The following is a 27,707-nucleotide window of genomic DNA, read 5'->3' on the forward strand; positions in this document are numbered from 1 at the left end:
CCGGGCGAGAGGCTGGGCCGACGGCACCGCCCGCTAACCCCGGGAGGAGGAAGCGGGCTAGGGGCGGGGCGGAGCCGGCTGCGCGGCGACGCCCCCACACCCCAACCTCCCCGCCGCCCGGGAGGGAGCCTGTGCGCGGCCTGGGTGCCATCAAACCTACCGACAAGCCGATGGTGTTATCAACCCCACTTTACAGGCAAGAACACTGAGCCTAGAGAGACAAAGAGGCTGGCCTCCGCTCACCCAGGAACCTGAGCAGACTGAGGTTCACCCGCCCGTACGGGGCACGAGCCTCTGAGAGGGAAAGTGCCTCCTCCCCGCCCAGGGAGGCTGTAGGGGTCCAGGGCCTCTAGGTTGGATCAATGTCCATGGCAGAGGCTCAGGCCTCTTCTTGCTAGCCCGGAACCTTACACAAGGGCAAGATGGGAACAAGATGTACTTGGAGGTGTCACACGCCTGACACATTGAGTAAGAGGCTCAGAGCACAGTGTTCCCTCAGGTGACCTGCGTGCCTCACCCACTTGGCCTGGCACCCTCCACTTTCAGACCGGGCTTGGTGGTCACCCTGGCCTTCCTTATCCTGAGCATCCACTCCCACCCTCAAGGCCAAGTCTTGTAAACACTGTGCCTCCAATCAAGATGGCCTCTCTAGACAGACAGCAGGGGCCTCACTAGAGTGTTCAGTGACTGATGGGCAAACAGAATCCTTGACCCCGAAATACCAACTAGTCAGAGTTGAGACTTGTGACTAAGGGAAGTGAAAGACTTTCATCTGGGCTGGGGGCAAGATGTTGTAAGCCTCTTAACTCCTGGCTGCCTACCACCATGGGGTCTGCAGCTGTGTCCCCCTTCACACCTGCATGTTAACACAGTGCTTTGTCACCCTCTGCCACTGAAGTCCAACTTCCTATGCAGGACTGTTACTTCCATCTCATAACAAGGACTCCTGAGGCCCACAGAGGGGAAGTGTCCTGACACCCAAAGCTGTGCTGTTTCCACTATGACAGTGCAGCTGACTCAGAGCCCCCACAGGGGATTTCTCTTCCCCTTTCCTCCTCTGGGAAGACAGGCCTGACCACTCAAAGCCCCTGAGACCCCACAACCCAGGGCCCTGGGGCAGGGGAGGGAGCGGGGGGGTGCGCTACAGGAGCAGTCCCTACCTTCGCTTCCATGCCTAAGCCCAGCACTTGCTCACTGGTCTTTACTTCCTCCTGGAGGCCAACCCTGCCCCACTGGGAGTTCCCCCCACCCACAGAGTATGGTTCCTGGGGCAGGGGAGCTGTGCCCAACAAGCTGTCCCTCAAGTAACTCAGTTCCAGCTAGCCTGGAAGCTAATTTACTGCCAAGCTAAATTAGCCTGGGAGCTAATTTACTGTCCCCAACTTGGTGTGTCAGACCCCAAGCAAGAGAAGAGCACTAATGGAAATGAGCTCACCTGTAGTGATGGGGAAGTCCTAGCGGATGGTGCTTGAATTAGCCTTCAAAGGGGAAGGGGACAAAGAGAAGGCTTTCTAAAGGACACCTGAGCTACAACCTGTCATTGGGACAAAATGCATCAGTGACCCAGAGTGGGGCAAACCCAATTCTATCAGTGGGGTGACCGCCTCATCCCATCAGCCAATGGCTCAGAGGCTTTTAAAGCCTAAAACCAGAGGCAACAATGCAAACAGTCTATTCCCCACACTTATCATCTCAGACTCCCCAGGTGGATGAAATCCTGTTCTCTCAGGTGTATTCAGAGACGCTCCTGGCAGCCAGGAGTCACAGGTGGCCTGTTGCCCACCTTAACTATTTTGAGTTTTCAGAGCCATGTAGAATCCAATGGCAATCCCATCCTCCCTGTTCCAAGGGGGCCTGAGCGTTCCTCCAGTGCTACCCAGGCTTCTATGGCTCCATAGGCTCCCGGGAGCCTCTGCTCTTGTCTGGATCCCAAGACTGATTCTCTTGGTTTACTCTGTTATTTTGCTTCAGCAAAGTGGTGGGTATGTCTAAGAAAGGTTGACTGGATTCTGGTCATTTTTTTGGGTCCTTGTAAGTCTGAAAGAGCTTGTATTCTGTCTTTGCTTTTTCTTTTTTAAAAATGTATTTGGCTGTGCCCGGTCTTAGTTGCACATGTGGGATCTTCCTTGCAATGGGTGGGATCTAGTTCTTGGACCCCTGCATTGGGAGCATGGAGTCTTAACCACTGGACCATCAGAGAAGGGAAGTCCCTGCCTTTGCTTTTTATTTAATATTTTGGTCCAGAATTCTTTCTGACTGCCCTGTCATTGTTTTTTTGGCTGTTACTGCTGCTGAAATCCAGTGCCCCGTCACTCCCAGGACTTTGGAATGGCCTGTGTCTGCCTTTTTCTGTCTCCAGAAGCCTCCAGGCTCTTCTGTGTCTAGTGTCTGAAGTTGTAGGTGAGGTTCCTTGGGGTGGGCCTGTCTTTGTTTCTGGGTTGAGTCCTCCTGCTGCTGCTGCTGCTGCTAAGTCGCTTCAGTCGTGTCCAACTCTGTGCGACCCCATAGACGGCAGCCCACCAGGCTCCTCCGTCCCTGCGATTCTCCAGGCAAGAACACTGGAGTGGGTTGCCATTTCCTTCTCCAGTGCAGGAAAGTGAAAAGTGAAAGTTGCCATTCCTCACTTTCCAGTGACACCCTTCTCCCAACTGCTCGAACGAACTCAAGCCTGCCCCCTCCTGGCCAGAGACCTCTCCTCAGCTAACCCAGCTGGCCTGTGAGGAATAGAGGGCCATTTTTAGGCTGTGTTTTTTTTTTTTTCACTCACAATGGGCTTTTGTTGAATTCCATATCTGTTCTTAACAAGATTTTAGATTTAATTTAAAATATTTAATACATTTCATTATGACTCAGTTTCCTTCCCTGAAATCAAACAATGGTACTCCTTTCTAGTGCATCCTTCCAGAGATGTCAAGGGCATGCTGTGCATGTTCATGCAAAGCAAAACCAAACCATGTGAGACCAGGGACAACAAGTGCTGGAAGGATGTGGAGAAAACGGAACTCTCATGTATTGTTGCTGGGAAGGTAAATTGGTGCAGCCACTATGGAGAACAGTATTCAGTTCAGTTCAGTCGCTCAGTCGTGTCCAACTCTTTGCGACCCCATGAATCGCAGCACGCCAGGCCTCCCTGTCCATCACCAATTACCAGAGTTCACTCAGACTCACGTCCATCGAGTCAGTGATGCCATCCAGCCATCTCATCCTCTGTTGTCCCCTTCTCCTCCTGCCCCCAATCCCTCCCAGCATCAGAGTCTTTTCCAATGAGTCAACTCTTCGCATGAGGTGGCCAAAGAACTGGAGTTTCAGCTTTAGCATCATTCCTTCCAAAGAAATCCCAGGGCCGATCTCCTTCAGAATGGACTGGTTGGATCTCCTTGCAGTCCAAGGGACTCTCAAGAGTCTTCTCCAACACCACAGTTCAAAAGCATCAATTCTTTGGCGCTCAGCTTTCTTCACAGTCCAACTCTCACATCCATACATTCACCACTGGAAAAACCATAGCCTTGACTAGACGGACCTTTGTTGGCAAAGTAATGCCTCTGCTTTTCAATATGCTATCTAGGTTGGTCATAACTTTCCTTCCAAGGAGAACAGTATGGTGGTTCCTCAAAAAAACTAAATTTAGAACTACTGTATGACCCAGCAATTCTACTTCTTGATATTTATCTGAAGAAAACAAAATCACTACCTTAAAAAGCTATCTGCCCCACCATGTTTATTGCAGCATTATTTACAATAGCCAAGACATGGAAAAAACGTGTGTCATCAATGAATGAATGGGTAAAAAAACTGTAACTCTATGGTGGCTCAGATAGTAAAGAACCTGCCTGCAATGCAGGAGACCTGGGTTTGATCCCTGGGTCAGGAAGATTCCCTGGAGAAGGGAATGGCAACCCACTCCACTATTCTTGCCTGGAGAATCCCAAGGACAGAGGCCTGGTGGGCTATATATATATATATGTATATATACATACACATATATGTATATATACATACACAAATGATAGGATACTCTACACTGTATCCTGCATGTGCAGTTTTCATAAAGATACCTTTATCTTTGCTTGCATCAGTTCTTCAAGAGCTGCCTTGTTCCTTGTGAGGGCTACTGAGCAGTCTCTGCAAACATGCAGACTTTATGTAGCTAGTCCCCCAATGTGAACATTTGCATAGTTTTCTATTTTTTTGTGTGGGCATATTGGTAGGATCAGTTCCTACTAACAGAATTGTGGCATCAAAGGCATTCATTGTTCACAGCAACACTATTCATAACAGCCAAAAGTTGGAAACAACCCAAGTTGTTCATCAGCTGGATGAATGGATGGACAAACAGTAGCACATATGCACAATGGAATACTATTCAGCCATAAAAAGAATGAAATGCTGATACATTGTACACGGTAGATGAGCCTCCAAAACATTATATTAAGAAGCTGGACACGAAAGCTCACATATTTTATGTTTCTAAGACGGTTGGATGGCATCACCAACACAATGGACATGAGTTTGAACAAACTCCAGGATATAGTGAAGGACAGGGGAGCCTGGCGTGCTGCGTGCAGTCCATGGGGGTCACCAAAGAGTCAGACACAACTGAGCGACTGAACAACGTATTAAATATCCAAAGTAAGTAAATCCATAGAAATAGAGAGGAGACTGATGGTTGCCAGGGGCTGAGAGTAGGGGAGGATTGGAAGTAACTGCTTAATGAACATAGAGTTTTATTTTGGAGTGATAAATAATGTTTTGGAATTAGATAGAGGTGGTGGTTGTACAACATAGTGAATGTACTGAATTGTTCAGTTTAAAATGGTTAATCTTTTAATGTAGTATTTATTTCATCGTGCTGGACTTAGATGTGGCATGTGAACTCTCTAGTAAAAGCTCAGGCTTTTACTAGTTGTGGCGACCGGCGGCTACTCTTCATTGCAGGCTTCCCGTTGCAGTGGCTTCTCCTGTTTCAGAGCACAGACTCTAGGCGGGGTTGGTGGTGTGGTGGTGGTGGTATTCAGTAGTTGTGGCACTCAGGCTCAGCTGCCCTGTAACATGTGAGAATCTTCCCAGAGCAGGGATCAAACCCATGTCCCATGCACTGGCAAGTGGATTCATTAACCACTGAACCACCAAGGAGGTCCCTTTAGGGTCTGCTTGTTTTAATTAGATAATTTGGCTTCTCTTGAGTCTGTAGCATGCGTCTATTGCAATGCGTGGACTCTCTAGTTGTGGTGCACAGGCTCAGTATAAAATGGTTAATTTTATGTTATGTGAATTTCACAATTTAAAAGAAAAAGGGGGAGAGGGAATACATGTAATAATTTGTAGATATTGTCCTACACGAAGGTGGCACCAATCAGCCTATTTCCCCATCCTTTGACCATTGCAGTTTTGTAATAAAGTTTTTAATTTTTACCTAAGGGCTTTCCAGGTGGCGCTAGTGGTAAAGAATTAATTTGTCAATGCAGGAGATGCAGGAGTTGTGGGTTCCATCCCTGGATTGGGAAGATCCCCTGGAGGAGGGCATGACAACCCACTCCAGTATTCTTGTCTGGAAAATTCCATGGACAGAGGAGCCTGCTGGGCTACAGTCCATGGGGTCTCAAGGAGCTCGACATGACTCAGCAACTGAACAGACATACCTTTAATTTTTACCTATAAGTAAAAAATATGCAAGTCTAGTTTGACTTTCACTTAATAGGAGAAGATAACCAACTTTTCACAGATTTGAGAGACATTATTTGCAGTTCATTTCCTATAGATGGTCTTTTTGTATCCTGTGCCCAGTCTTCTTACTGAGCCATTGGTCTTTTTCTTATTGATTTATGAGAGTTCTTTATATATAAAAGAAATAAACTCTTTATTTTGAAATGATTTGCAAGTATATTGTTTGTAGCCAGTTACAATTTTATGTGATATTGAATGGTTTGCCTTGGAAACGAACAGAGATTATTCTGTCATTTTTGAGATTCCATCCAAGTACTGCATTTCAGACTCTTTTGTTGACCATGATGGCGACTCCATTTCTTCTAAGGGATTCCTGCCCACAGTAGTAGATATAAGGGTCATCTGGGTTAAATTCACCCATTCCAGTCCATTTTAGTTCTCTGATTCCTAGAATGTCGACGTTCACTCTTGCCATCTCCTGTTTGACCACTTTCAATTTGCCTTGATTCATGGACCTAACATTCCAGGTTCCTATGCAATATTGCTCTTTACAGCATCGGACCTTGCTTCTATCACCAGTCGCATCCACTGCTGGGTATGGTTTTTGCTTTGGCTCCATCCCTTCATTCTTTCTGGAGTTTCTATCTCCTGTAGCATATTGGGCACCTACCGACCAACTGGGGAGTTCCTCTTTCAGTATCCTATCATTTTGCCTTTTCATACTGTTCATGGGGTTCTCAAGGCAAGAATACTGAAGTGGTTTGCCATTCCCTTCTCCAGTGGACCACATTCTGTCAGACCTCTCGACCATGACCCACTCATCTTGGGTGGCCCCACATGGCATGGCTTAGTTTCATTGAGTTAGACAAGGCTGTGGTCCATGTGATCAGATTGGCTAGTTTTCTGTGATTATGATTTCAGTGTGTCTGCCCTCTGATGCCCTCTTGCAACACCTACCGTCTTACTTGGGTTTCTCTTACCTTGAACGTGGGGTACCTCTTCATGGCTGCTCCAGCAAAGCGCAGCTGCTGCTCCTTATTTTGGATGAGGTTGCCCCTCCTGACCTTAAACGTGGAGTAGCTGCTCTCAGCCCTCCTGCGCCTGCGCAGCTGCCACTCCTTGGACGTGGGGTAGCTCCTCTCGGCCGCTGCCCCTGACCTCGGGCATGCGGTAGCTCCTCTCAGCCACCGCCCCTGTATATTGTCACCCTGCTTATTTAACTTATATGCAGAGTACATCATGAGAAACACGGGGCTGGAAGAAGCACAAGCTGGAATCAAAATTGCCGGGAGAAATATTAATAAACTCAGATATGCAGATGACACCACCCTTATGGGAGAAAGTGAAGAGGAACTAAAAAGCCTCTTGATGAAAGTGAAAGAGGAGAGTGAAAAAGTTGGCTTAAAGCTCAACATTCAGAAAATGAAGATCATGGCATCCGGTCCCATTACTTCATGGGAAATAGATGGAGAAACAGTGGAAACAGTGTCAGACTTTTTTTGGGGCTCCAAAATCACTGCAGATGGTGACTGCAGCCATGAAATTAAGACGCTTACTCCTTGGAAGGAAAGTTATGACCAACCTAGATAGCATATTCAAAAGCAGGGATATTACTTTGCCAACAAAGGTCCGTCTAGTCAAGGCTATGGTTTTTCCAGTGGTGAATGTATGGATGTGAGAGTTGGACTGTGAAGAAAGCTGAGCACCGAAGAATTGATGCTTTTGAACTGTGGTGTTGGAGAAGACTCTTGAGAGTCCCCTGGACTGCAAGGAGATCCAACCAGTCCATTCTGAAGGAGATGAGCCCTGGGATTTCTTTGGAAGGACTGATGCTAAAGCTGAAACTCCAGTACTTTGGCCACCTCATGCGAAGAGTTGACTCACTGGAAAAGACTCTGATGCTGGGAGGGATTGGGGGCAGGAGGAGAAGGGGACAACAGAGGATGAGATGGCTGGATGGCATCACCGACTCAATGGACACGAGCTTGAGTGAACTCTGGGAGTTGGTGATGGACAGGGAGGCCTGGCGTGCTGCTATTCATGGGGTCGCAAAGAGTCGGATATGACTGAGCGACTGAACTGAAATGAACTGAACAGTTTTATGTTTCTGTTTTTATTTTGACTGTGGGTTTTTCTATATAGACTTATTCTTCCTTTTTAAAAAATTATTACAATGTTATTTTGGTTTCTGCCATACATACAACTCGAATCAGCCATAATAAAATTTTTGTTTTTAATGTAAATGAATTTTTTTTTCTCTTATGGTTTCTGGGTTTGGTAACATACCCAGGAAGACTTCTCCATTCCAAGATTTTACAGTCTCCTCCCTTTGTTTCAGTAATTTTATATTAACGTGTGTTAGTCGCTCAGTCGGAGAAGGCAATGGCACCCCGCTCCAGTACTCTTGCCTGGAAAATCCTATGGACAGAGGAGCCTGGTGGGCTGCAGTCCATGGGGTCGCTATGAGTCGGACACGACTGAGTGACTTCACTTTCACTTTTTACTTTCATGCATTGGAGAAGGAAATGGCAACCCACTCCAGTGTTCTTGCCTGGAGAATCCCAGGGACGGGGGAGCCTGGTGGGCTGCCGTCTATGGGGTCGCGCAGAGTTGGACACGACTGAAGCGACTTAGCAGCAGCAGCAGCAGCAGCAGTCGCTCAGTTGTGTCCAACTCTTTGTGACCCATAGACAGTAATCTGCCAGGCTCCTCTGTCCATGGGATTTCCCAGGTAAGAATACTGGAGTGGATTGCCATTTCCTTTTCCAGGGGATCTTCTTGACCCATGGATTGAACCCAGGTCTTCTGTATTGCAGGCAGATTCTTTACTGCCTGAGCCACCAGGGAAGTCTTTATATTAATAGTTCACTTAAAAAAAATTTTTTTTTTTTTAATCTTTGACTCACCTGAAAAAAAAATACATTCAAATAATTTCAATGGCTGACTCTGTGTTGAGAAACATCAGCAAGAAAGGAGCAACCAACCTGTTCCTGGACACCCTGATCACCCCTGGGCTCGTCTGAGGAGCTGTGTGCAGCTTTCTCATCTTTCTGCCTGAAACCAGATCTCAGCTAGAGATGGAGTCTGTTTGGATGCTCCACTGGTCCCTGGGCTCCCGGCTTGCATCACAGGCTCTGAAACTGAGCAGGACTGGGCCACAATCCCATTCTCTCAGGAAGTTCCTTTCTCTGGTTTAACCCTTTTCACTCAGGTGTGAGACAGTGATGGAGGCCGTGGGGGCCGCTGCCCAGAAGGATTTCTCATCCTTTGTCCTAATTTCTTGAGTAGAGGAAACTCAGGTTCTTGGGGAACACTCACTGCCTGGTGACTTGGATCAAATCACTTTATTTCTCCAAACCTCAGATTCTAAATGTGTAAGGAGACAGTAACACCTACCCTGTAGGACTGTCATGAGTATTAAGTAAATGTGCCCTGCCATAGTAACTGTGCAACACACAGACTCACAGTTCATTCAGAATTTTTTTTTTTGGCAAATATTATTGGGGACCCACTAACCCTGGGCACTGTTGGGAATAGAGCAGTGTTGGGGATAGAGCAAGGGCAAAAACTTAACAACTGGTGGGAGGAAGACACTAAAGAAATAAGCAAGTAAATGTTAGGTAGTGATAAAAACAAAGAGAATGATGCACGGTGGGGCCAACCAGGTAGCAGGGGAGACCTTGATATTAAGACAGCCATGTAGTTCGTCTAGTGATGGGACATTTTAATAGGGAACAGAACCCTATTATTTTTTTTAATTAATCTGTTTTCTTGGTTAATTCCTGTTTCCAAGAGGTTGAGGTTCTTATGGTTCTGTGGAGCTGCCAAGTGTTCTTGTGGAGGGAGGCAGGTCTGAGAGCTGATATAACCAGAGTCTCGGTGTTGCTGGCCTCAATGGGCTGTGAGAGATCTCAGAGTTGGGGGCACTTGCCTATGAACTGTTCTCCCCAGGGCTGGTTTCACTGTCACAAGTGGTTTTTAGGTTCCATAGTAAGTGAAGTGGTCATGGGGAGCTCACTGCACAGGCCCAGTCCTCGGGGTGTGCACAGGAAGATGAATAAGAAAAAACCTTTCATTTTGTGTGTGCTGGAGAAACCCAGGGTGTGGAGCACACAGAGGAGGGTTCAATGCTGCCTAGTTAGGGTGGGATAGGGACAGGGGGCAGGGAGCTCAAGCTGAGGCCTGATACCAGGCAGGCCACATAGTCCATCACCAACTCTCAGCAACCCCAGCCCCCAAAGCCTTTCTAACCTTCCCAACCAAAGTCCCAGTACAGGCTCTGATTGGACAGACTGTCCAATCCTGTGCTTACCCTGACTCAATCACAGTGGCCTGGAAGATACATTCTGCTGGTAACCAGCAGGCAGGGGCTGATGCCAGAGAAGGCAATGCTCCTGGCTATGGAGTCAGAAGTTGATTAGGAGTTGGGAAGTTTCTCAGACTCAACAAACTCGGACCCTCTTTGCACATGCAATTTCCTCTTCTCGGAAAACTTTTCTCTTGCTCTACCAGGCTTTCCTCCATGTCTCCACTCAAATTTCACCTCCTCCTGAGGGTCCCTTACTCTCTGCACAGGGTGCTCACTGCCACAGACTTCGTTCATTTGCTGACTGCCCAGTAGAAGGTCTGTCTGGGCTCCCACTGCTAGGGCAGGGCTGGCGGGTCCAGACGCCTCGAGGAGCGCAGGCCCCACAGGAGGTGCTCAAGAAACGTCTCAGAGGAAAGGGATGCCACTCAAACACACGCCTCCACCCCCTTCAAGGCCACCAATTGGGGTAAGCGCGGATCCCTCACCTGCAAACCCACCTGGCTGGGACTCACGTGCACGCCCCAGCGCCAGGCCACTCGGATCAGGGTGCACAGACACACACGCTCAGCTATACGCTGGACCTGTTTTCGGTCACAGACGGCACGCGCAAGCGCGCGTGCAATCCGATCCATCCCCAGTCTTAGGCCCACCCGGAACCAAGCGCCCACTATGCGCACGCGCGGCCCGGAGTCCCCGCCCCTCGCCCGTCAGGGGCGGGACGCTCTGGGGGCGGGTCCTGCGGCACCGCCCGGGAAGCTGCGCGAGTCTGGGCGGCCGCCACCACATCCTCCTCCTTCCTCTCCTTCGAGTGCAAGCGAGCCAAGCCGGGCCGGGGCCAAGCCGAGGGCTCCGAGGGCGCGGGCGGAGCGGGTCACGGAGTCATGGCGCATCAGACCGGCATCCACGGTGAGGACGGATGGCGAACAGACAGGGGGCCGAGGGTCTTTGCTCGCGGCTGCGGCCCCTCCCTGACTGTCGGGCCCCTCTTTCCTCTCCCGGCATCAGCCTGGGGAAGCTTCCTGTTTTCTTTTGCAGCCGCGAGTCGCCTGGGGTGGTCATTTCTTGGTGGAATGCGGACTTACTGTGCATAGTTGAGGGTGGGTGTACGTGCAGGCGCGCAGCTGGGGTGGAAGAGTCTGTGTTCCCATGTGGGGGTGGATGTGCCTGTGTGTGCCCATCTATTAGCACGCAGGGTGGGTGTACCCGGATGTTCACATCTGAGGGAGTGTGCACGCATGTGCACTTGTCTTGTGGGTACAGCCCTATGTATGCACATCTGGATCTGACTGCTTGTGTACATCGAGCGCACATGCACTAATGGCTGATTGGACACTGTCGGCTGGAATCATCTTCAGACGATGACGGAATCATCATGATCAGTGTTTCGTGACTGTGTGCACATGTCTGGGGGTGTCTGTGTGCGTGTGCACAATCTGGGTGCCTTTCAGTGTTCATTCGATTCAATACATGCACAGTATGGCTCCTATTGGCTGTGTCTGTGTGAGGAGGGGGTCCTGACCTTTTGGCTCCTCCCCAGACCCTCACAAACTAGGCTGGCAAAACCTTGGGACAGGTGTTTTCTAAGTGGGGATGTGGAGAATTGCCAGTCTGACCTTGACCTCTGATCTCCCTGCCATTTTCCACTCTGATCTCCTGAGTCTGTCCCAGTCAGGGTTGGAAGGTCCCAGCTCCAGGCTGGAGGCAAGGAAGAAGGTTCTGACCTAGAGATTCCAGGCCAGGTCCTCCACCCCAGAGCCCAGAGCATCCTCCTCCTCCCGCAATTCCTCCCGATTCCTCCTTCCACAGGACAGGGATGAAGCAGTGGCCAGGAGCCAGGTGTCCTGACCCTATCTGGACCTCAGTGTCCCCCTGTGTCACTGGCCTGGGAGGGCTGCCTGGCCTGTGGGAAAGGCCCAGGTTGCTTGCCCAGAAGCCCAGTGGTTTGGCCCTCAGCCATTCCTCCCACCACACCAGGATCCCCTGCCCGGAGCCATCACCATCGACCAGCCTGACCACCTGGATCTCTGCTTGCGGTTGTGGCCACTTGGTGGCTGGCCCTGACAGGGTTTCCCTGGCCACACCCCATAGGACCAGAAAAAGCAGGAGCCTGGGTCTGGGCCAGGGCTCTCCAAGAAGAGCTGGAGGGGCGTCTTCATGACTCAGCCCCACGGAAGGGAACAACCCCTCACCAGACCTGCCCCTTCCTTCCCCTTTGTCTGATCATTGCTGCTGCCTCAAACTGGGAGGGGAGTAGAGGTTAGGGCTCCACTGCCCCATGCTGGGCTGACTGGTCCTGTGGCCTGGGCCCTCCTTCACTCTCTCATTTCCCTTATACTGAGATCAGCCTGCCTAGGGAAATCTGGCAGCCCTCCTTCTGCCTGGGAGCAGCCCACCCCTTCCCATTTCTGGCCTGGGGAGGTGGCAGGAGAGATCACCCTGGTTGCCTGGGTGCCAGTCCCGATCCACTGCCTCACAGCAGGCAGGAGAGGGCTGTAACCTGAGGCTGACTGGGAGAGGGTGGGAGGCAAGGCAGCAGGGGTGCGGGTGGGGGGCATGAATCTTTGATGATAGAGGCTCAGGTGTCCCAGGCCTGGCCTCTGGATTATTGATGGTGGCTGAGGAGACATGGAGGGCGATGTGTCTTCCGCTACTGGGGTGTCACTTTGTCCTAGTAACACTAGAAGGGGTGTGTCAGCCTCTCCCTTGGGGAAGGTCTGAGCAGGTAATAGCCTGCCCTGCTGTCATTGCAGGAATAAAAATGAATAATTGTTATTAGGACAGGCTCTAATGCTGTGGGAGGTATTAACTCCATCTTATAGAGAAGTTTGAGGTTCAGTGAGGTCAGAGGTCATATACATCTGGTGGAACCTCAGGCCTGGAGTCCACTGAGGGGCAGATCTGTCCTGGCTCAGTGGGGCTATGTCTCCATACCATGCTGCTGTCAACCCCAAGGGCCTGCCCGGCTTAGCTGCAGTTCCACCCACCCTGTGGCTTTGGAAGGTGGGACACAGCGCCGCCCTGTGAATCATGCTCACGGTCACCCTGCATGATGGGCACCTGAGGACATGACCAGAGTTTGTTTTCCTAAAGGCCCCCCCGCACCCACCCTCGAGCTGCCAGTCGGGCCCTATAAATATTCTCTGACCTCAACCCTCCAGCTGTGTTCCCACACAATTCTCCTGACCCCTGGGCAGCCCCAAGGTCATGCTGGCCTGGCCCTGTGTGGCCCTCTGGAGACCCAAGTAGGTCCTTCCCAACTTGGACCTTTGCTCCCCCATCTGAACCACCAGTGGATCTGAGATTTCCACAGTTCCCTAGCTCTGACCATGATCCTCTCCTCTGCAGCTGTGTTCCTGGTCATTGGCTGTCACCTTTTGGCTCTGTGGCTCAGGGACCACAGTTAGGGTCTGTTTTGGAGAGTCCCTGAGAGTCACTCCTCTTCCTGGCTGCCTGGGGGTGGAGGTTTATCGCCCCCTGGCAGGACTGAGCCAGGGCTGGCCTGGCTCTTCAGGGCCTCCCAGCGTTAGGCAGCCTGGCTGGGGGATGGGGCTGGGCGTGTGTGTGTATGCGCGTGTGCGCAGCAGTGTGTACCTCTGTGTTTCTGTGTACAGCCACTTGCCTGCACACATTTGTTAGCCATGCTCTGCATTTGCCTGTGTCTGAATTTGTTAGCAACCTGGGGACTGTATCCGTGTGTGTGTGTGTGTGTATGCGTGAATAGACATAGTGGTCAACGCATGTTGGGGGCTTCTGTAATTTTGTCTGTGGATATGAGGATGCTGGGTGTGTCCCAGGCTAGCCCTGTGCTGGGCCTTCTTGGGGTGCAGGGAACAGGTGGGAGTTGTTCATTCTGGCTGGCTTGGCCTATCCCATTCCCGGGTGGGCTGTCTCCTCTCCATGTGCCCTGTCAACAGAGCCGTCCCAGCCAGCAGGCTGCCTGCCTGCCACCTCTGCTGGCTAAATTTGGGAGCTTGCGTTCAGCGGCCGTCTCAGGTTCCCAGTCACATGGGGGGCCGTATATAATCTGGCTCCCAGCTCCGCCACCAGACCCCCAGGACAGAGCACGCCCCGAGCGTGTCCCTGCCCACACTGTTCCCTGTGCCTGCTCAGCACCCACCATGTTTCTTGTTCTTGTAGCCACCGAAGAGCTGAAGGAGTTCTTTGCCAAGGCGCGGGCTGGCTCTGTGCGACTCATCAAAGTTGTCATTGAGGACGGTGAGTGCTTCCTGTGGGGAAGAGGACAGGCTGGTGGCTGGACCCTACTGCTCCTCTGGGAGGTGGGGGGAACGTTGTCCTTCAGCCCCTCAGTATCCCATCTGGAAATGAGAGGTGCCTTGTAGGAGAGCCTTGGTGGTGGGCATGGTCCTTACGCCTGTTACACAGGAACTGGGGACATAGCAAGGAGAGCCCTGCCCAGGGGTCCTGCCGAGCCTTTCCAGAGGCTCTGTAGTCATCTGCTGGCCTAGTCAGGGGGCGGGGCAGGGCAGGGTCACAGGGGTGAGTAAGGCCAGGCACTGCCCTCGGTGTCTAGTGCCGTTTACCTCCCTGGGTGGTCGACAGGCCTGGCCTCACTTGGCTGCTGACTGGGGAAGATTCCTAAGGAGAAGCCGGAGCCCTATTCAGGGGGAGTGCCCTCGCTGTGGGGAGAACGAACTTGTGTCGGTCTCTTTGAGAGCAGGACCAAGGAATTCCACGTTTGGCTGGGCCATGACTTGAACCTGGGGCACCTGAGGCTTCCATAAGGGGTGGTGCTAGAGGTATAGGGCTTAGAGTGTGAGTGAGCTTGAGCTGAGGCGTAAAGTGGGGAGGGAATTTGGGGAGGCAGAGGATTAGACTGAGGCTTGGGGAGCTCTGAGTAGAGAAGTCCTGGGGTACAGGACTGTCCCTGGAGGTGAGGGGTACAGACTCTAGAACTGGGAATGGGTTCCTCCATCTATGGAATTTTCCAGGCAAGAGTACTGGAGTGGGTGCCATCGCCTTCTCTGGGGAATGGGCCAGGCCCCCACAAATCCTTCCAGCCCTTCTTGATAGCCATGCAGTAGTGGGCCCTTCTGGGTGCCTCTTGAATGGGCTTGGTGCCCAGCTGACTGTTCACATGCTGAATTGGGTCAAAGCTGGGTCTGCCCAGACCGAGAATTCACCCAGGCTTTCGAGCTAGAGCTCTGCTGGATGGTGTCCAGGGTCCCCAAATTCAGATGCCCTCAGAGGCCGGGTCGGGGATATGGGGGTAGGTCAGCCCCCTGCACCCCTCCAAAGAGATGAACTCATGGACCCCAGACCTCAGCCTTCCCTGTCACCTCCCAGACAGAACATCCCTGAGACATTGAGCAGGAGGAGTCTCTCGGTGGGCCCTTATCTGCATTCTGCTGTTGGGCACCTGGGAGCCCCAGAGGGTCCAGGCCTCCTGCCGGCAGCCTATCTGAGTGTGGCTTGATCTTCCTGATTTTTCTAGAAGAGCCAGGAATCCCACTTGTTACATCAGACTTTCCAGTTTGAAAAATGTTGGCAACAAATTAAACAATTTTGGCGGTGCTGCTGCCCAGCCGCCGCCCGCCCCGCCCGCCCCGGCCTTCCCCAGCCTTGGTCAGCCCGTGACTGCTGGTTTTCAGCCTTGGTCAGCCCGTGACTGCTGGTTTTCAGCCTTGGTCAGCCCGTGACTGCTGGTTTTCAGCCTTGGTCAGCCCGTGACTGCTGGTTTTCAGCCTTGGTCAGCCCGTGACTGCTGGTTTTCAGCCTTGGTCAGCCCGTGACTGCTGGTTTTCAGCCTTGGTCAGCCTGTGACTGCTGGTTTTCAGCCTTGATCTATCTGAGTTCTGGGAGGATAGGTGAGGAGGCCAAGGCCAGAGGGAGGTGGATGGGCTGGCAGGCCCGGCCTGTAGGCGCTCTTGGATAGCCAGCCCTTTGTCCCCATCAGGGGGGCTTGGTGCTCAGGTGCTGGTACCCTCTGGCTAGGTGGTAGTTGTCCACTTACCCCAGTTCTTCCTCCAGCCTGGGCCTGTGCATACATGGGCTGGTGTTTGGTGCCACACCAAGACGCCTGGTGGGGGTTGGTGGGTCAAGTGTGTGTCCATTCAGCCACTCTGCGCCAGCCAGGAAGGCGGCAGGACTGGTCAGCCCTGGGTATTAAGAGGTTGGCTGCTTTTGATTGGTTACTTTTGGGGAAGGGGACTACAGCTGGTGGAGGGCAGCAGGGTACCTGTTTCTACAGTGTCTGGTGGGAGCCCCTGTCTCCCTCTTTCCCACAAGCCTTTTTGCCTGCAGATCCCTGTGGCCTGAGGCTGTGACGGTACTTCCGAAGCATGTTCATTCTGAGAAGGGTGTGCCGGGGGGTCTGCTGGAGCCCCAGGCTGAGGGAGGAGGGGGCCGGAGGCACAGTGGGGCTGTCCACTGGGTATATTCCAGTGGGGTGAGGGGTGTGGGTATCTGTAAGGGGCCGCGTTGTTGGTGGCTGTGGGTACACGGCTGCGTGTCTTGGTGCGGTTGTCTGTGTTGGGTCATCTGTTGGCATGTTCTCGAGGCCACATGTGCGTGTGTGTGTGTGTGTAGAGGAAGCAGCCTTGGGCTGGCAGCTCGGTGCCCTCAATCCTTCATTCACTCACACACTGATTGAGTCACAGGCTTCAGGGGAAGGCAGGGAGGGTGGTCAGTGGGTCTGAGTCACCTCCAGAGGCCAAGGCCCACAGTGAGAAGTGGCTGTGGGACATGGCTACTCCTTGGCTCACCTGGCCTCTGCCCCCAGAACAGCTCGTGCTGGGCGCCTTTCGGGAGCTGGTGGGCTGCTGGGACCAGGACTATGACGGGGCCGTCCTGCCGCTGCTGGATGCCCAACAGCCTTGCTACCTGCTCTACCGCCTGGACTCGCAGAATGCCCAGGGCTTCGAGTGGCTCTTCCTCGCCTGGTCACCTGATAATTCCCCCGTGAGTCGTCGGAACTCCTGCCCAGCCTAGGGATTGGAGGAGGAGGGGAAGCTGGGTCCGATCAAGATAACATGGCGCTGCCCTGGGGAGTCTAAAGGGGGAGATATCAGATCCTGCTCTAGGGAGTATGAATGAGGGAGGGACAAGGTCCTGCACTTGGAGCCTGGCATCTCAGAGCTTCCCTGCCCGGTCAGCCTGGCTCTGAGAGGCAAAGGTTGCGCTGGGTGAGGGTTCCCTCTGCTGTCCGGACCACCCTACTGCAGCCTCGCCTTTGTGCTGCGCCCTCTGCTGGGTGAGTGGGCACAATGAGGGGACCTGGTCCCCACCCAGAGGCTCCTGCCTGCTCCTGGACAGGCAGCCCTGCCTGGAGAGAAGTCTCATGGCTTGGCCCCTGCCCTTCAGGTGCGGCTGAAGATGCTATATGCAGCCACACGGGCCACAGTGAAGAAGGAGTTTGGAGGCGGCCACATCAAGGATGAGCTGTTCGGGACTGTGAAGGTAGCTGCACCCCACACCCTACCACCCCAGACCAGGATCCCACCAGACTAGGGTCACGGGCCCACAGAAGGTGGGGTGTTATGCAGGGTTACAGAGCAAGTGGGTGCCAGCGGATGAGTAGGGAGGGCTGGGAGAGTCCTAGGTCTGCAAGCTGGGGTGCTCAGTGGGCTTCTGCCAGCCCATCCTAAGGTGCTCACTTACACTGCATCCACTGGCCAGGATGACCTCTCCTTTGCCGGGTACCAGAAGCACCTGTCGTCCTGTGCAGCGCCTGCCCCACTGACCTCGGCTGAAAGAGAACTCCAGCAGATCCGTATTAACGAGGTGGGCACGCTGGGCAGAAGTCCCAGCCCAAGGCCTCCAGGTCAAGTCAGGCCCCACTGGCTGAGCCTGCACTCCCCACGTGGCTACCCCCTGGTATGGGCAGGTGAGGGCCTCGCTCACTGTTCACCTGTCCCCAGGTGAAGACAGAGATCAGCGTGGAGAGCAAACACCAGACCTTGCAGGGCCTGGCCTTCCCCCTGCAGCCGCAGGCCCAACGGGCACTTCAGCAGCTCAGACAGAAGACGATCAACTACATCCAGCTGGTGGGTGCTGGTTCCCTGCCCGAGGCGCACACTTGGGGTACACTGTGCCCCACCTGCTCCTGCCCTCACGCATGAGCTCGCTTCAGCTCACCCTTGTACCCATGGGAACAGGCTGCCCCCATGCCTGCCTGCCTCCTACAGTCGCCGTGTGTAGTGGCTGCAGTCTCTTCCCTCAGGGACGCCTGCCACACTGTCCTTCATTCCACCCTCCATGCTGCGTGCACACGTCACCCTTGGCTCCCCCCTCAGCCCTGAACCCCTTCCTGTCCCAGACTCCCTCTGCAGCCCCCCTGATCACCCGCCTTTCCCCAGCCAGTGCCTCAGTGGTCCAGCCTTCCCCCTTTCAGAGTGGCTCTTCCATCATGAGAATGGGCTGGCCCAGGGATGCTGCCTCCCTGAGGTCAAGGCCTTCGCCCCTGACCTGTCCATCGTCCTTGGTGGGACTTCCTTCTCTAGCAGAGTGTTCAAAGGGGCAGAGTTAGGCCTGGGCTCAGGAGTGGCCTCTTCAGAGTCGGGGAGGGGAGCCCTGGGAGAGGAGCTGACAGCGGCTTCCCACTTTGGGGAATTCTTGTCAGGGAGGGTGGGCCTGGGCCCTCGCCCACACGGTGCCCTCACATCTCCTGCTGCCCCTTGGCAGAAGCTGGACCTGGAGCGGGAGACCATCGAGCTGGTGCACACAGAGCCCACGGACGTGGCCCAGCTGCCGTCCCGAGTGCCCCGAGACGCCGCCCGCTACCACTTCTTCCTCTACAAGCACACCCACGAGGGTGACCCCCTGGAGTCTGTGGGTGAGTGGCCATGGCGGGGCTCCCACTGCTCAAGTGGCTGGGCAGGAGCCACACTGGCCCACGGCTGGGTGGGCCGCCTGCAGGGGCTGTGGGGGCAGCAGGAGTGCCAGGCCCTCCTCAGCTCACCTCCCCATCCCCCACAGTGTTCATCTACTCCATGCCCGGCTACAAGTGCAGCATCAAGGAGCGCATGCTCTACTCCAGCTGCAAGAGCCGCCTCCTCGACTCCGTGGAGCAGGACTTCCAGCTGGAGATCGCCAAGAAGGTGGGTGCTGTTCCCTCGGGCCCTGTCATCACCCCGTACGTTGGATGTCAGGGTCCCGAGACAATGGCAGAGCAGGGGGCATTGTTGCCCTGTTGCATGGAGGGGGAGACTGAGACCCAAGGGGTCGTGTGTGTCGTTGATGGCCTGGACAAGCCCCAGCTGTGACACCTGTGTCTCTCCTTTCCCTGAGTTGGAAGGCAGGTGGAAGGTGACAAGGCCTTCCACCAGCAGGCCCCCAGCTCTGTGCTCCTGGGGGTGGCATTTCATGTGGGCATCTGGGAGGACACCCTAGGGCTGGAGAGCAAGAGATCCAAGGGGTGCTCCAGGAGTGGGGGTGACCGAGGGTGGTGTGTGTCAGGGCCCTGCACCCTCGGAGTGACCAACCATGCCTTGCCCTGCACAGATCGAGATTGGTGATGGAGCGGAGCTGACGGCTGACTTCCTCTACGACGAGGTGCACCCCAAGCAGCACCTCGCCAAGCGGGCCTTCGCCAAGCCCAGGGGCCCCGAGGGCAAGCGGGGCCACAAGCGCCTCATCCGAGGCCCCGGCGAGAATGGGGACGACAGCTAGGTGGTGGGACCTGAGCCCTGCTGGCGTGTGGAACTGTGGGGCTGCCCCCACCCCACCCCCACGGCCACCTCCCTCCTTGCAGCCGGGCTCTGGGGTGGGGGTTGCCTCCTATGGGTAGGAGGACTGGTAACTGAACATCCTTGCAGCTTTCGAGGGCCCCTGGGGTGCTGTGACCCTCCCCCACTGCTGTCCCTGCCTATCATCCCTGTGCCCAGGGCATCTGGGGACCCTGCTCGGCTGGTTCAACGCGCTGCGGGGGGGACTGGCGTGAACCAAGCCCCCAGGGGAACTAAGATTAGGGCCCCAGCATGGCCCAGAACCCTTTGGCCACAAGGGGTGAGGTCATTTGGGGCTGGGACAGGGGGTCACCGCAGGACAAGATGGTTGAATGCTGTATTTTTTAAAGAATAAAATATTTTTAAATCAACAGCTGAGTTTGGCCCTGAGGGACCACCTCTGGCCCTGGGTATGGGGAGGCCCTGGGCATAGACCTACCCCTCCCCACCACACACACACACAATGCAGAAGGGGCCTGTGGTCCTGCTGGGTGGAGCCCCAGCCCACCTGGCTGCAGGTTTGTGGAAGAGCTGTGTCGTGTGTACATATGCAGGCTTCGCTGTCAGCTCATTGGCCCCCTCTTGAGTACCTTGGGTACCTCTCTTGTCCCAAATGGCCTAGGTTTCTGGTCCCAGGGGCTCTGGGGGGATCTCCCTTGGACTTGGGATTCAGCAGCAGCCAGAACTTCATTTTCTGCCTCTGAGAAGTGTGTAGAAAACCCCTGCTATCCCAGATGGGAAGAGTGCGGGGTTGGGGATGGATGGGGCCGATGATGGATTCACTGCTGGATGGGCACTGTCCTTTTTCTGGAAAGTGCCTCTTGGTCTGGGACTCAGGGCAGTGTCTCATCCCTGGAGCCTTTCTCTGCCTCTACTGAAGTGCTTAGAATTGTAGGGAGTGGAGCTGGAACCCAAGCCAGGACCCATAGAAGGCAGACTGATCTTTCCCACTTCGAACACTGGTTCTCAAGTGGGCAGGAAGACAACACCATCATTCCCATGCTGTCAAACCCCCTGGGCCTGTGCACCAGCTGGGTGCCTGGCAGCTTGGAGCCTGCCTGCCATGACACCCACCCAGAGGTGGGCACAGAGAAGCAGGGGTAGCAGATGTCCAGCCCTGCCCTGTCCCGCCAGAAACGCTATTTATTTGTTCATTCATTCCCTCATTCACTTAGCCATCACTCAGAAACACTCTATGCTGCCCAGAGCTGACTGTGGAGACCCATGAATTCAGCAAGTGTTGAGCACCTACAGACAACTTTTAACAACCTTATGGCTTTTGCCTTTATGATCCCCTGAACTCTTTCTCTTCCCTGAAATACTCTTTCATTTTACCCAAATCTGTATATCCAGAATTGCAATTTCTAACACTTCAAATAAACTCTTTATTTGCAAACAAAACAAAAATGTTAACAAATTAGGTTAACAAAAGAGCTCAGGAGTACTCCATCTGGGGTAGGGGCTTTATAAGAAGATCAGACAAGGCCTCATTGAAAAGGTAATGTGCGACGAGAGATGTAAGGTGGGTGAGGGAGGGGGCCATGTGAGTATCTGGAAAAAGAGCTTCAAGACACAGGGAACAGTACGTTCAAAGGCCCTGGGGCAGGAGAATTACATGCATGTGTTCGAGCCACAGCCAGGAGGCCAGTGTGGCTGGAGACTGGGCAGGGAGCAAGGGGCAGGCAGATACCATAGGACCCTGCTGGCTATGTGTGGACTGTGGCTCTGACCCCAGAAAGGGCCATGGAGGGGTCTGAGCAGAGAAGGGACCTAATGTGACTTAGGGGCCTAATAAGAACAAACTGTGGACCTTGAGAGCAGAAGCAGGGCGATCCTGAGGAGTAACAACTGCACTGGTCTAGGCAGGAGGAGATGGCAGCTCAGACCAGACTGGTGGATGTGAAAGTGGGGGCACGGGGGGAAAATGGGCAGATTCTGAACATGGAGCCAGCAGGACTTGCTGAGGGTCCCGGGGCATCCTGCGGCTTGGGGCCTGAGTGATCTGTTGCAATCATCTGGGTCAGAAGGATTGTGGGGGGAGCCTCGGGAGGATGAGCCAGGAGGTCTCAGCTGATCCAGCAGTGGGGTTTGTGCTCTGATGGTGCTCTGGGGATGCAGAGGAGGGCCTGCTCCTGGAGGAAGCTGCCGCTGTGGCAGGGGCAGATGACCCTGGGCAAGGCCAGTGCTGCCCCCTGCCCCATACGCCAGGCCTGGCATGACACACAGAGCTCTGGGACTGGTACCTCAGGGCAGGAAAGGACAGTGAAGGAGCTGCAGGCCTGAGACTGCTGCCTGGGGGGGCAGGGGCTGAGAAGGCTGAGGCATACCCCACCAGGTCTGACACTGCTCCTAATTCCAATCTCTTGCCAACCTTAGACTGAGCTCTGGGCCTTCATGTCTCCCCAGACTTCCCAGAGGACAGGTGTGAGGCCCACGTGGGATGTGACAGATGGTTCAGACAGACTGGGGTGGGGGGCGGGGAGTAGAAAGAGGAAGGAGTGACGGAGCGATCTGCCACCTGACTATGCAAATGGTCTCTCTGACTCATTATGTCCCCTACACCCCACCCCTGCCATGAGCTTAGGGAGGAAGGGGGCTACTAGGTTATTACAAAATTCTCACTTCCTCTGTTCTCTGAGCCGTCGGCTCGGGAAGTGGGTGCCAAGCATCCTTCCCTGCAGCTGCCTCCCGACCTGCCCGCCAGACCCTCTGGAAAAGCCGCATTCCCTGTCATGGTAGGATAGCAGCCCTCGGACCCCGGGGAAAGGGACAAGGTGGGGAGGAAGTGATGGGGAGAAACATGGGCTTGGGAGCTACAGACAAGGGTGGGTGAAAGGCACAGTCACCCATGTGGCTCTGGGGAAATGCACTGAGCCCTGAAGTCATGAGCCAGGAGACCCAAACTCACTGCTTGGGTGAGGAGGCTGGGGCTAAGGGCTGCTCTCAGTGGTGGTGCTGGGCTCACTGGTGGTGATGCTGGGCTCACTGGTGGTGGTGGTGCTGGGCTACAAGCCAGGGGGACGCCAGGGCTGTGCCCTGTCTGCCCTTTGCTGCCCAACCTTCCCTCCAATTCGTTCTGACCCACAGCAGTTTCAGTGCCTGGGCTGGCTAAGGTGGGCAGAGCATGAAAGAGCTAGGCAGTGGCCATCCTGGCCAAGGCCCTGGGCAGTGGCCAGCCTGAACCCCAGCAGGAGACCTCCATTCCCACTTCTTGGCCAAACAGAGCAGGAGTGGTTGCGGGGAGCCTGACAGAGAGCAGAGAGAGGTTTTCAGGGGTGCTGGAGGGAAGGGAAGATGCCTCTTTGCTTGGGAGAGAAGAGAAGTGACCTCTGAGGAATGGAAGGGGGAAGCGAGGGTGAGCCTGGGGGGCCTGTTGACCATCAACCTGGCTCTCCTGTCCAGCTAGGGTTTGGTTTTGAGTGAAAGCCTCCATCACGAGTCTAGATTGCAGGTCTCAGGATTAGCTCTGATTCCTTTCTCTGAGTCAAAGGCTGGGTCTCAGATCTGAGTCCAAGTTCCCCATGGGCCTTGGAGATGTGATGGGCACTGGAGAGAGAAATAGGAACCTCCCTGGAGGGCTGGGAGAGACGGAGGTGGAAGCCTTTCTGGGAAACCCCCAGGGAGGTGGAGCAGAGGAGGTGGAGCTGGGGCCATGTCCTGACCCGGCGCCCATTTTGCAGGGCCCCTACTGTGCCCCGCACCCCCTTTCTCTCCTGGTGCAGGCGGCGGCACTGGCGGTGGCCCTGGCCGAGGGCACCCTGCCTGCCTTCCTGCCCTGTGAGCTCCAGCCCCATGGTCAGGTGAACTGCAACTGGCTGTTCCTGAAGTCTGTGCCGCACTTTTCGGCTGGAGCCCCCCGGGCCAACGTCACCAGCCTCTCCTTAATCTCCAACCGCATCCACCACTTGCATGACTCCGACTTTGTCCACCTGTCCAACCTACGGGTCCTCAACCTCAAGTGGAACTGCCCGCCGGCCGGCCTCAGCCCCATGCACTTCCCCTGCCGCATGACAATTGAGCCCAACACCTTTCTGGCTGTGCCTACCCTGGAGGAGCTGAACCTGAGCTACAACGGCATCACGACCGTGCCTGCCCTGCCCAGTTCCCTCGTATCCCTGTCGTTGAGCCGCACCAGCATCCTGGTGCTAGACCCCACCCACTTCACCGGCCTGCATGCCCTGCGCTTTCTGTACATGGATGGCAACTGCTACTACAAGAACCCCTGCCCGCGGGCCCTGGAGGTGGCCCCAGGAGCCCTCCTCGGCCTGGGCAACCTCACGCACCTGTCGCTCAAGTACAACAACCTCACGGAGGTGCCCCGCCGCCTGCCCCCCAGCCTGGACACCCTGCTGCTGTCCTACAACCACATTGTCACCCTGGCACCCGAGGACCTGGCCAACCTGACTGCCCTGCGCGTGCTTGACGTGGGTGGGAACTGCCGCCGCTGCGACCACGCCCGCAACCCCTGCAGGGAGTGCCCAAAGAACTTCCCCAAGCTGCACCCTGACACCTTCAGTCACCTGAGCCGCCTCGAAGGCCTGGTGTTGAAGGACAGTTCTCTCTACAAACTAGAGAAAGATTGGTTCCGCGGCCTGGACAGGCTCCAAGTGCTCGACCTGAGTGAGAACTTCCTCTATGACTACATCACCAAGACCACCATCTTCAAGGACCTGACCCAGCTGCGCAGACTCAACCTGTCCTTCAATTACCACAAGAAGGTGTCCTTCGCCCACCTGCACCTGGCGTCCTCCTTTGGGGACCTGGTGTCCCTGGAGAAGCTGGACATGCACGGCATCTTCTTCCGCTCCCTCACCAACACCACGCTCCAGCCGCTGACCCAGCTGCCCAAGCTCCAGAGTCTGCGTCTGCAGCTGAACTTCATCAACCAGGCCCAGCTCAGCATCTTTGGGGCCTTCCCGAGCCTGCTCTTCGTGGACCTGTCGGACAACCGCATCAGCGGAGCTGCGACGCCAGCGGCTGCCCTGGGGGAGGTGGACAGCCGGGTGGAAGTCTGGCGGTTGCCCAGGGGCCTCGCTCCAGGCCCGCTGGACGCCGTCAGCTCAAAGGACTTCATGCCAAGCTGCAACCTCAACTTCACCTTGGACCTGTCACGGAACAACCTGGTGACAATCCAGCAGGAGATGTTTACCCGCCTGTCCCGCCTCCAGTGCCTGCGCCTGAGCCACAACAGCATCTCGCAGGCGGTTAATGGCTCCCAGTTCGTGCCGCTGACCAGCCTGCGAGTGCTCGACCTGTCCCACAACAAGCTGGACCTGTACCATGGGCGCTCGTTCACGGAGCTGCCGCAGCTGGAGGCGCTGGACCTCAGCTTCAACAGCCAGCCCTTCAGCATGCAGGGCGTGGGCCACAACCTCAGCTTCGTGGCCCAGCTGCCCTCCCTGCGCTACCTCAGCCTTGCGCACAACGGCATCCACAGCCGCGTGTCACAGAAGCTCAGCAGCGCCTCGTTGCGCGCCCTGGACTTCAGCGGCAACTCCCTGAGCCAGATGTGGGCCGAGGGAGACCTCTATCTCTGCTTTTTCAAAGGCTTGAGGAACCTGGTCCAGCTGGACCTGTCCAAGAACCATCTGCACACCCTCCTGCCTCGTCACCTGGACAACCTGCCCAAGAGCCTGCGGCAGCTGCATCTCCGGGACAATAACCTGGCCTTCTTCAACTGGAGCAGCCTGACCGTCCTGCCCCGGCTGGAAGCCCTGGATCTGGCGGGAAACCAGCTGAAGGCCCTGAGCAACGGCAGCCTGCCGCCTGGCATCCGGCTTCAGAAGCTGGACGTGAGCAGCAACAGCATCGGCTTCGTGATCCCCGGCTTCTTCGTCCGCGCCACTCGGCTGACAGAGCTTAACCTCAGCGCCAATGCCCTGAAGACAGTGGATCCCTCCTGGTTTGGTTCCTTAGCAGGGACCCTGAAAATCCTAGACGTGAGCGCCAACCCGCTCCACTGTGCCTGTGGGGCGGCCTTTGTGGACTTCCTGCTGGAGAGGCAGGAGGCCGTGCCCGGGCTGTCCAGGCGCGTCACATGTGGCAGTCCAGGCCAGCTCCAGGGCCGCAGCATCTTCACACAGGACCTGCGCCTCTGCCTGGATGAGACCCTCTCCTTGGACTGCTTTGGCCTCTCGCTGCTAATGGTGGCGCTGGGCCTGGCAGTGCCCATGCTGCACCACCTCTGTGGCTGGGACCTCTGGTACTGCTTCCACCTGTGTCTGGCCCATTTGCCCCGACGGCGGTGGCAACGGGGCGAGGACACCCTGCTCTATGATGCCTTCGTGGTCTTCGACAAGGTGCAGAGTGCAGTGGCTGACTGGGTGTACAACGAGCTCCGCGTGCAGCTGGAGGAGCGCCGGGGGCGCCGGGCGCTCCGCCTCTGCCTGGAGGAGCGAGACTGGCTCCCTGGTAAGACGCTCTTCGAGAACCTGTGGGCCTCGGTCTACAGCAGCCGCAAGACCGTGTTCGTGCTGGACCACACGGACCGGGTCAGCGGCCTCCTGCGCGCCAGCTTCCTGCTGGCCCAGCAGCGCCTGTTGGAGGACCGCAAGGACGTCGTGGTGCTGGTGATCCTGCGCCCCGCCGCCTACCGGTCCCGCTACGTGCGGCTGCGCCAGCGCCTCTGCCGCCAGAGCGTCCTCCTCTGGCCCCACCAGCCCAGTGGCCAGGGTAGTTTCTGGGCCAACCTGGGCATAGCCCTGACCAGGGACAACCGTCACTTCTATAACCGGAACTTCTGCCGGGGTCCCACGACAGCCGAATAGCACAGAGTGACTGCCCAGCACTCCTTTAACCCCGCACCCCCACTTCCCACCCCCCCCCCCCGCCCGACTCCCCCAACCGCCCCCCCACCCCGCCCCCGCCGTTTTGCCTCTCTGCCTGGGATGCCCCAACTTGCCTCCCTTTGCAATCCCACCGCTCTGTCAGGCCCCCTGGCATAGAGCAGGCACACAAATAAATGCTGCTGGAGGGCCAACAGCTAACCCTGAGCTCACTGAAGGTGCTATTGGGAGGGAAAAGGGGAGAATTCACTGGGCCTAAAACAAAGGCGGGGAGCAAGAGGTGATTGGCGGTAATCGCCATGGAGAAAAGGGGAGGGCCCACAGGGCTTAGGCTGGCAGGGTTACTGGGGGAAGCTGCTAAGGGCAGTTGTGTTCACCGTCATGTTTTTCGAACAGTGAGGTCTTGGTCCATCCCAGAGAAGAGACTGGGTCTCCTGACCCTTTCAACTCCTCCCTCAATTCGCAGTCCTACTGAGCTCGGCATTCCTCTGTAATTGGCCTCAGGATCTATCTCCCTCACCAGCAGGGCCTAGGGTGCCTCAAGGGCAGGCAGGGAATCTGAAGGCCTGCTTCATTTCTGACTGGCACCAGATTCCTAAGAGATTCCTAAAGCGATCGGGAAGATGTGCAGCAAGCTCAGTGGGGGTGATTGCGCCTTCTGGTGGCCATGTTTATGCTGCACTGGGGAGGCTGGTCCAGGCTGGGGAGAGGAAGGCCTATCGGTGAATCCTGGCAGCAGTGGGCTGAGAGCCAGGGAAGAGTCTAAGGTGAGCTCACAACCCATCCCTGTTTCCGCCTTGAGTGCATGCTGAGTCTGTCTGTTCTGCATCAAAGGGACACCTTGGTGAGCCGTCACCTGGCTACAAAGAAGGGGCCTCCCTTTCCTGCTCCTGCCTCTCATAGCTGATTGTACGTAGGTGGGAGTTGCAGCCACGATGGAGTATGTGTGTGTGTTTCTAGTTTTGGTGCTAGATTTCTGTGTAGACTTTGGGATACTGCTGGGAGCCTCGATGCCCAGTGTTTGGAGAGAGCCTGTTCAGTGTCTCCACAAGTGTGTGAGGAGTGATGGGTCCTGTTAGGCCCAGGGTCCTTGAGCTGCTTTGCTCAGGCTGGCTGTCTCCCATCCCCACAATTAAACCTGCCCTTTGAGGAGCAGAGGAGACATGTGCAGCCTCTTGGTTGGAGCTGGCGTCTGGGTCACTGGGAGAGAGGACCCAGTTGAGCTGGCCATGGGCCCAGTTTGGGGCAGCTCAGGGCTCAGGACCT

At 55.4% G+C, this 27,707-nt stretch overlaps 2 protein-coding genes across 2 annotated transcripts; both read left to right on the plus strand.

Moving 5' to 3' along the window:
* The first annotated feature begins 10,733 nt into the window (after window positions 1-10,733).
* On the plus strand, window positions 10,734-20,027 carry TWF2 (twinfilin actin binding protein 2). Its single transcript, XM_055557927.1, has 9 exons — window positions 10,734-10,879; window positions 14,111-14,188; window positions 16,713-16,891; window positions 17,294-17,389; window positions 17,609-17,713; window positions 17,851-17,976; window positions 18,614-18,764; window positions 18,908-19,029; window positions 19,433-20,027. Exons 1-9 carry the CDS (start codon window positions 10,855-10,857, stop codon window positions 19,598-19,600), a joined length of 1,050 nt encoding a protein of 349 aa, XP_055413902.1. The 5' UTR covers window positions 10,734-10,854; the 3' UTR covers window positions 19,601-20,027.
* Window positions 20,028-23,177: 3,150 nt separating this feature from the next.
* Window positions 23,178-26,423, plus strand: TLR9 (toll like receptor 9). The gene has a single exon (XM_055558269.1). The coding sequence runs from the start codon at window positions 23,178-23,180 to the stop codon at window positions 26,421-26,423; it is 3,246 nt and encodes a 1,081-aa protein (XP_055414244.1).
* The last annotated feature ends 1,284 nt before the right edge of the window (window positions 26,424-27,707 follow it).

Source organism: Bubalus kerabau, chromosome 20 (assembly GCF_029407905.1).
Source record: "Bubalus kerabau isolate K-KA32 ecotype Philippines breed swamp buffalo chromosome 20, PCC_UOA_SB_1v2, whole genome shotgun sequence".
Lineage (NCBI taxonomy): Eukaryota > Metazoa > Chordata > Mammalia > Artiodactyla > Bovidae > Bubalus > Bubalus kerabau.

Coding starts and splice junctions, on each gene's coding strand:
- TWF2 (XM_055557927.1), top strand. CDS start 10,855: ATGGCGCATCAGACCGGCATCCACG. Junction 17,390..17,608: donor AGCTGTTCGGGACTGTGAAG/GTAGCTGCACCC, acceptor TCCACTGGCCAG/GATGACCTCTCCTTTGCCGG. Junction 17,977..18,613: donor CGATCAACTACATCCAGCTG/GTGGGTGCTGGT, acceptor GCCCCTTGGCAG/AAGCTGGACCTGGAGCGGGA.
- TLR9 (XM_055558269.1), top strand. CDS start 23,178: ATGGGCCTTGGAGATGTGATGGGCACTGGAGAGAGAAATAGGAACCTC.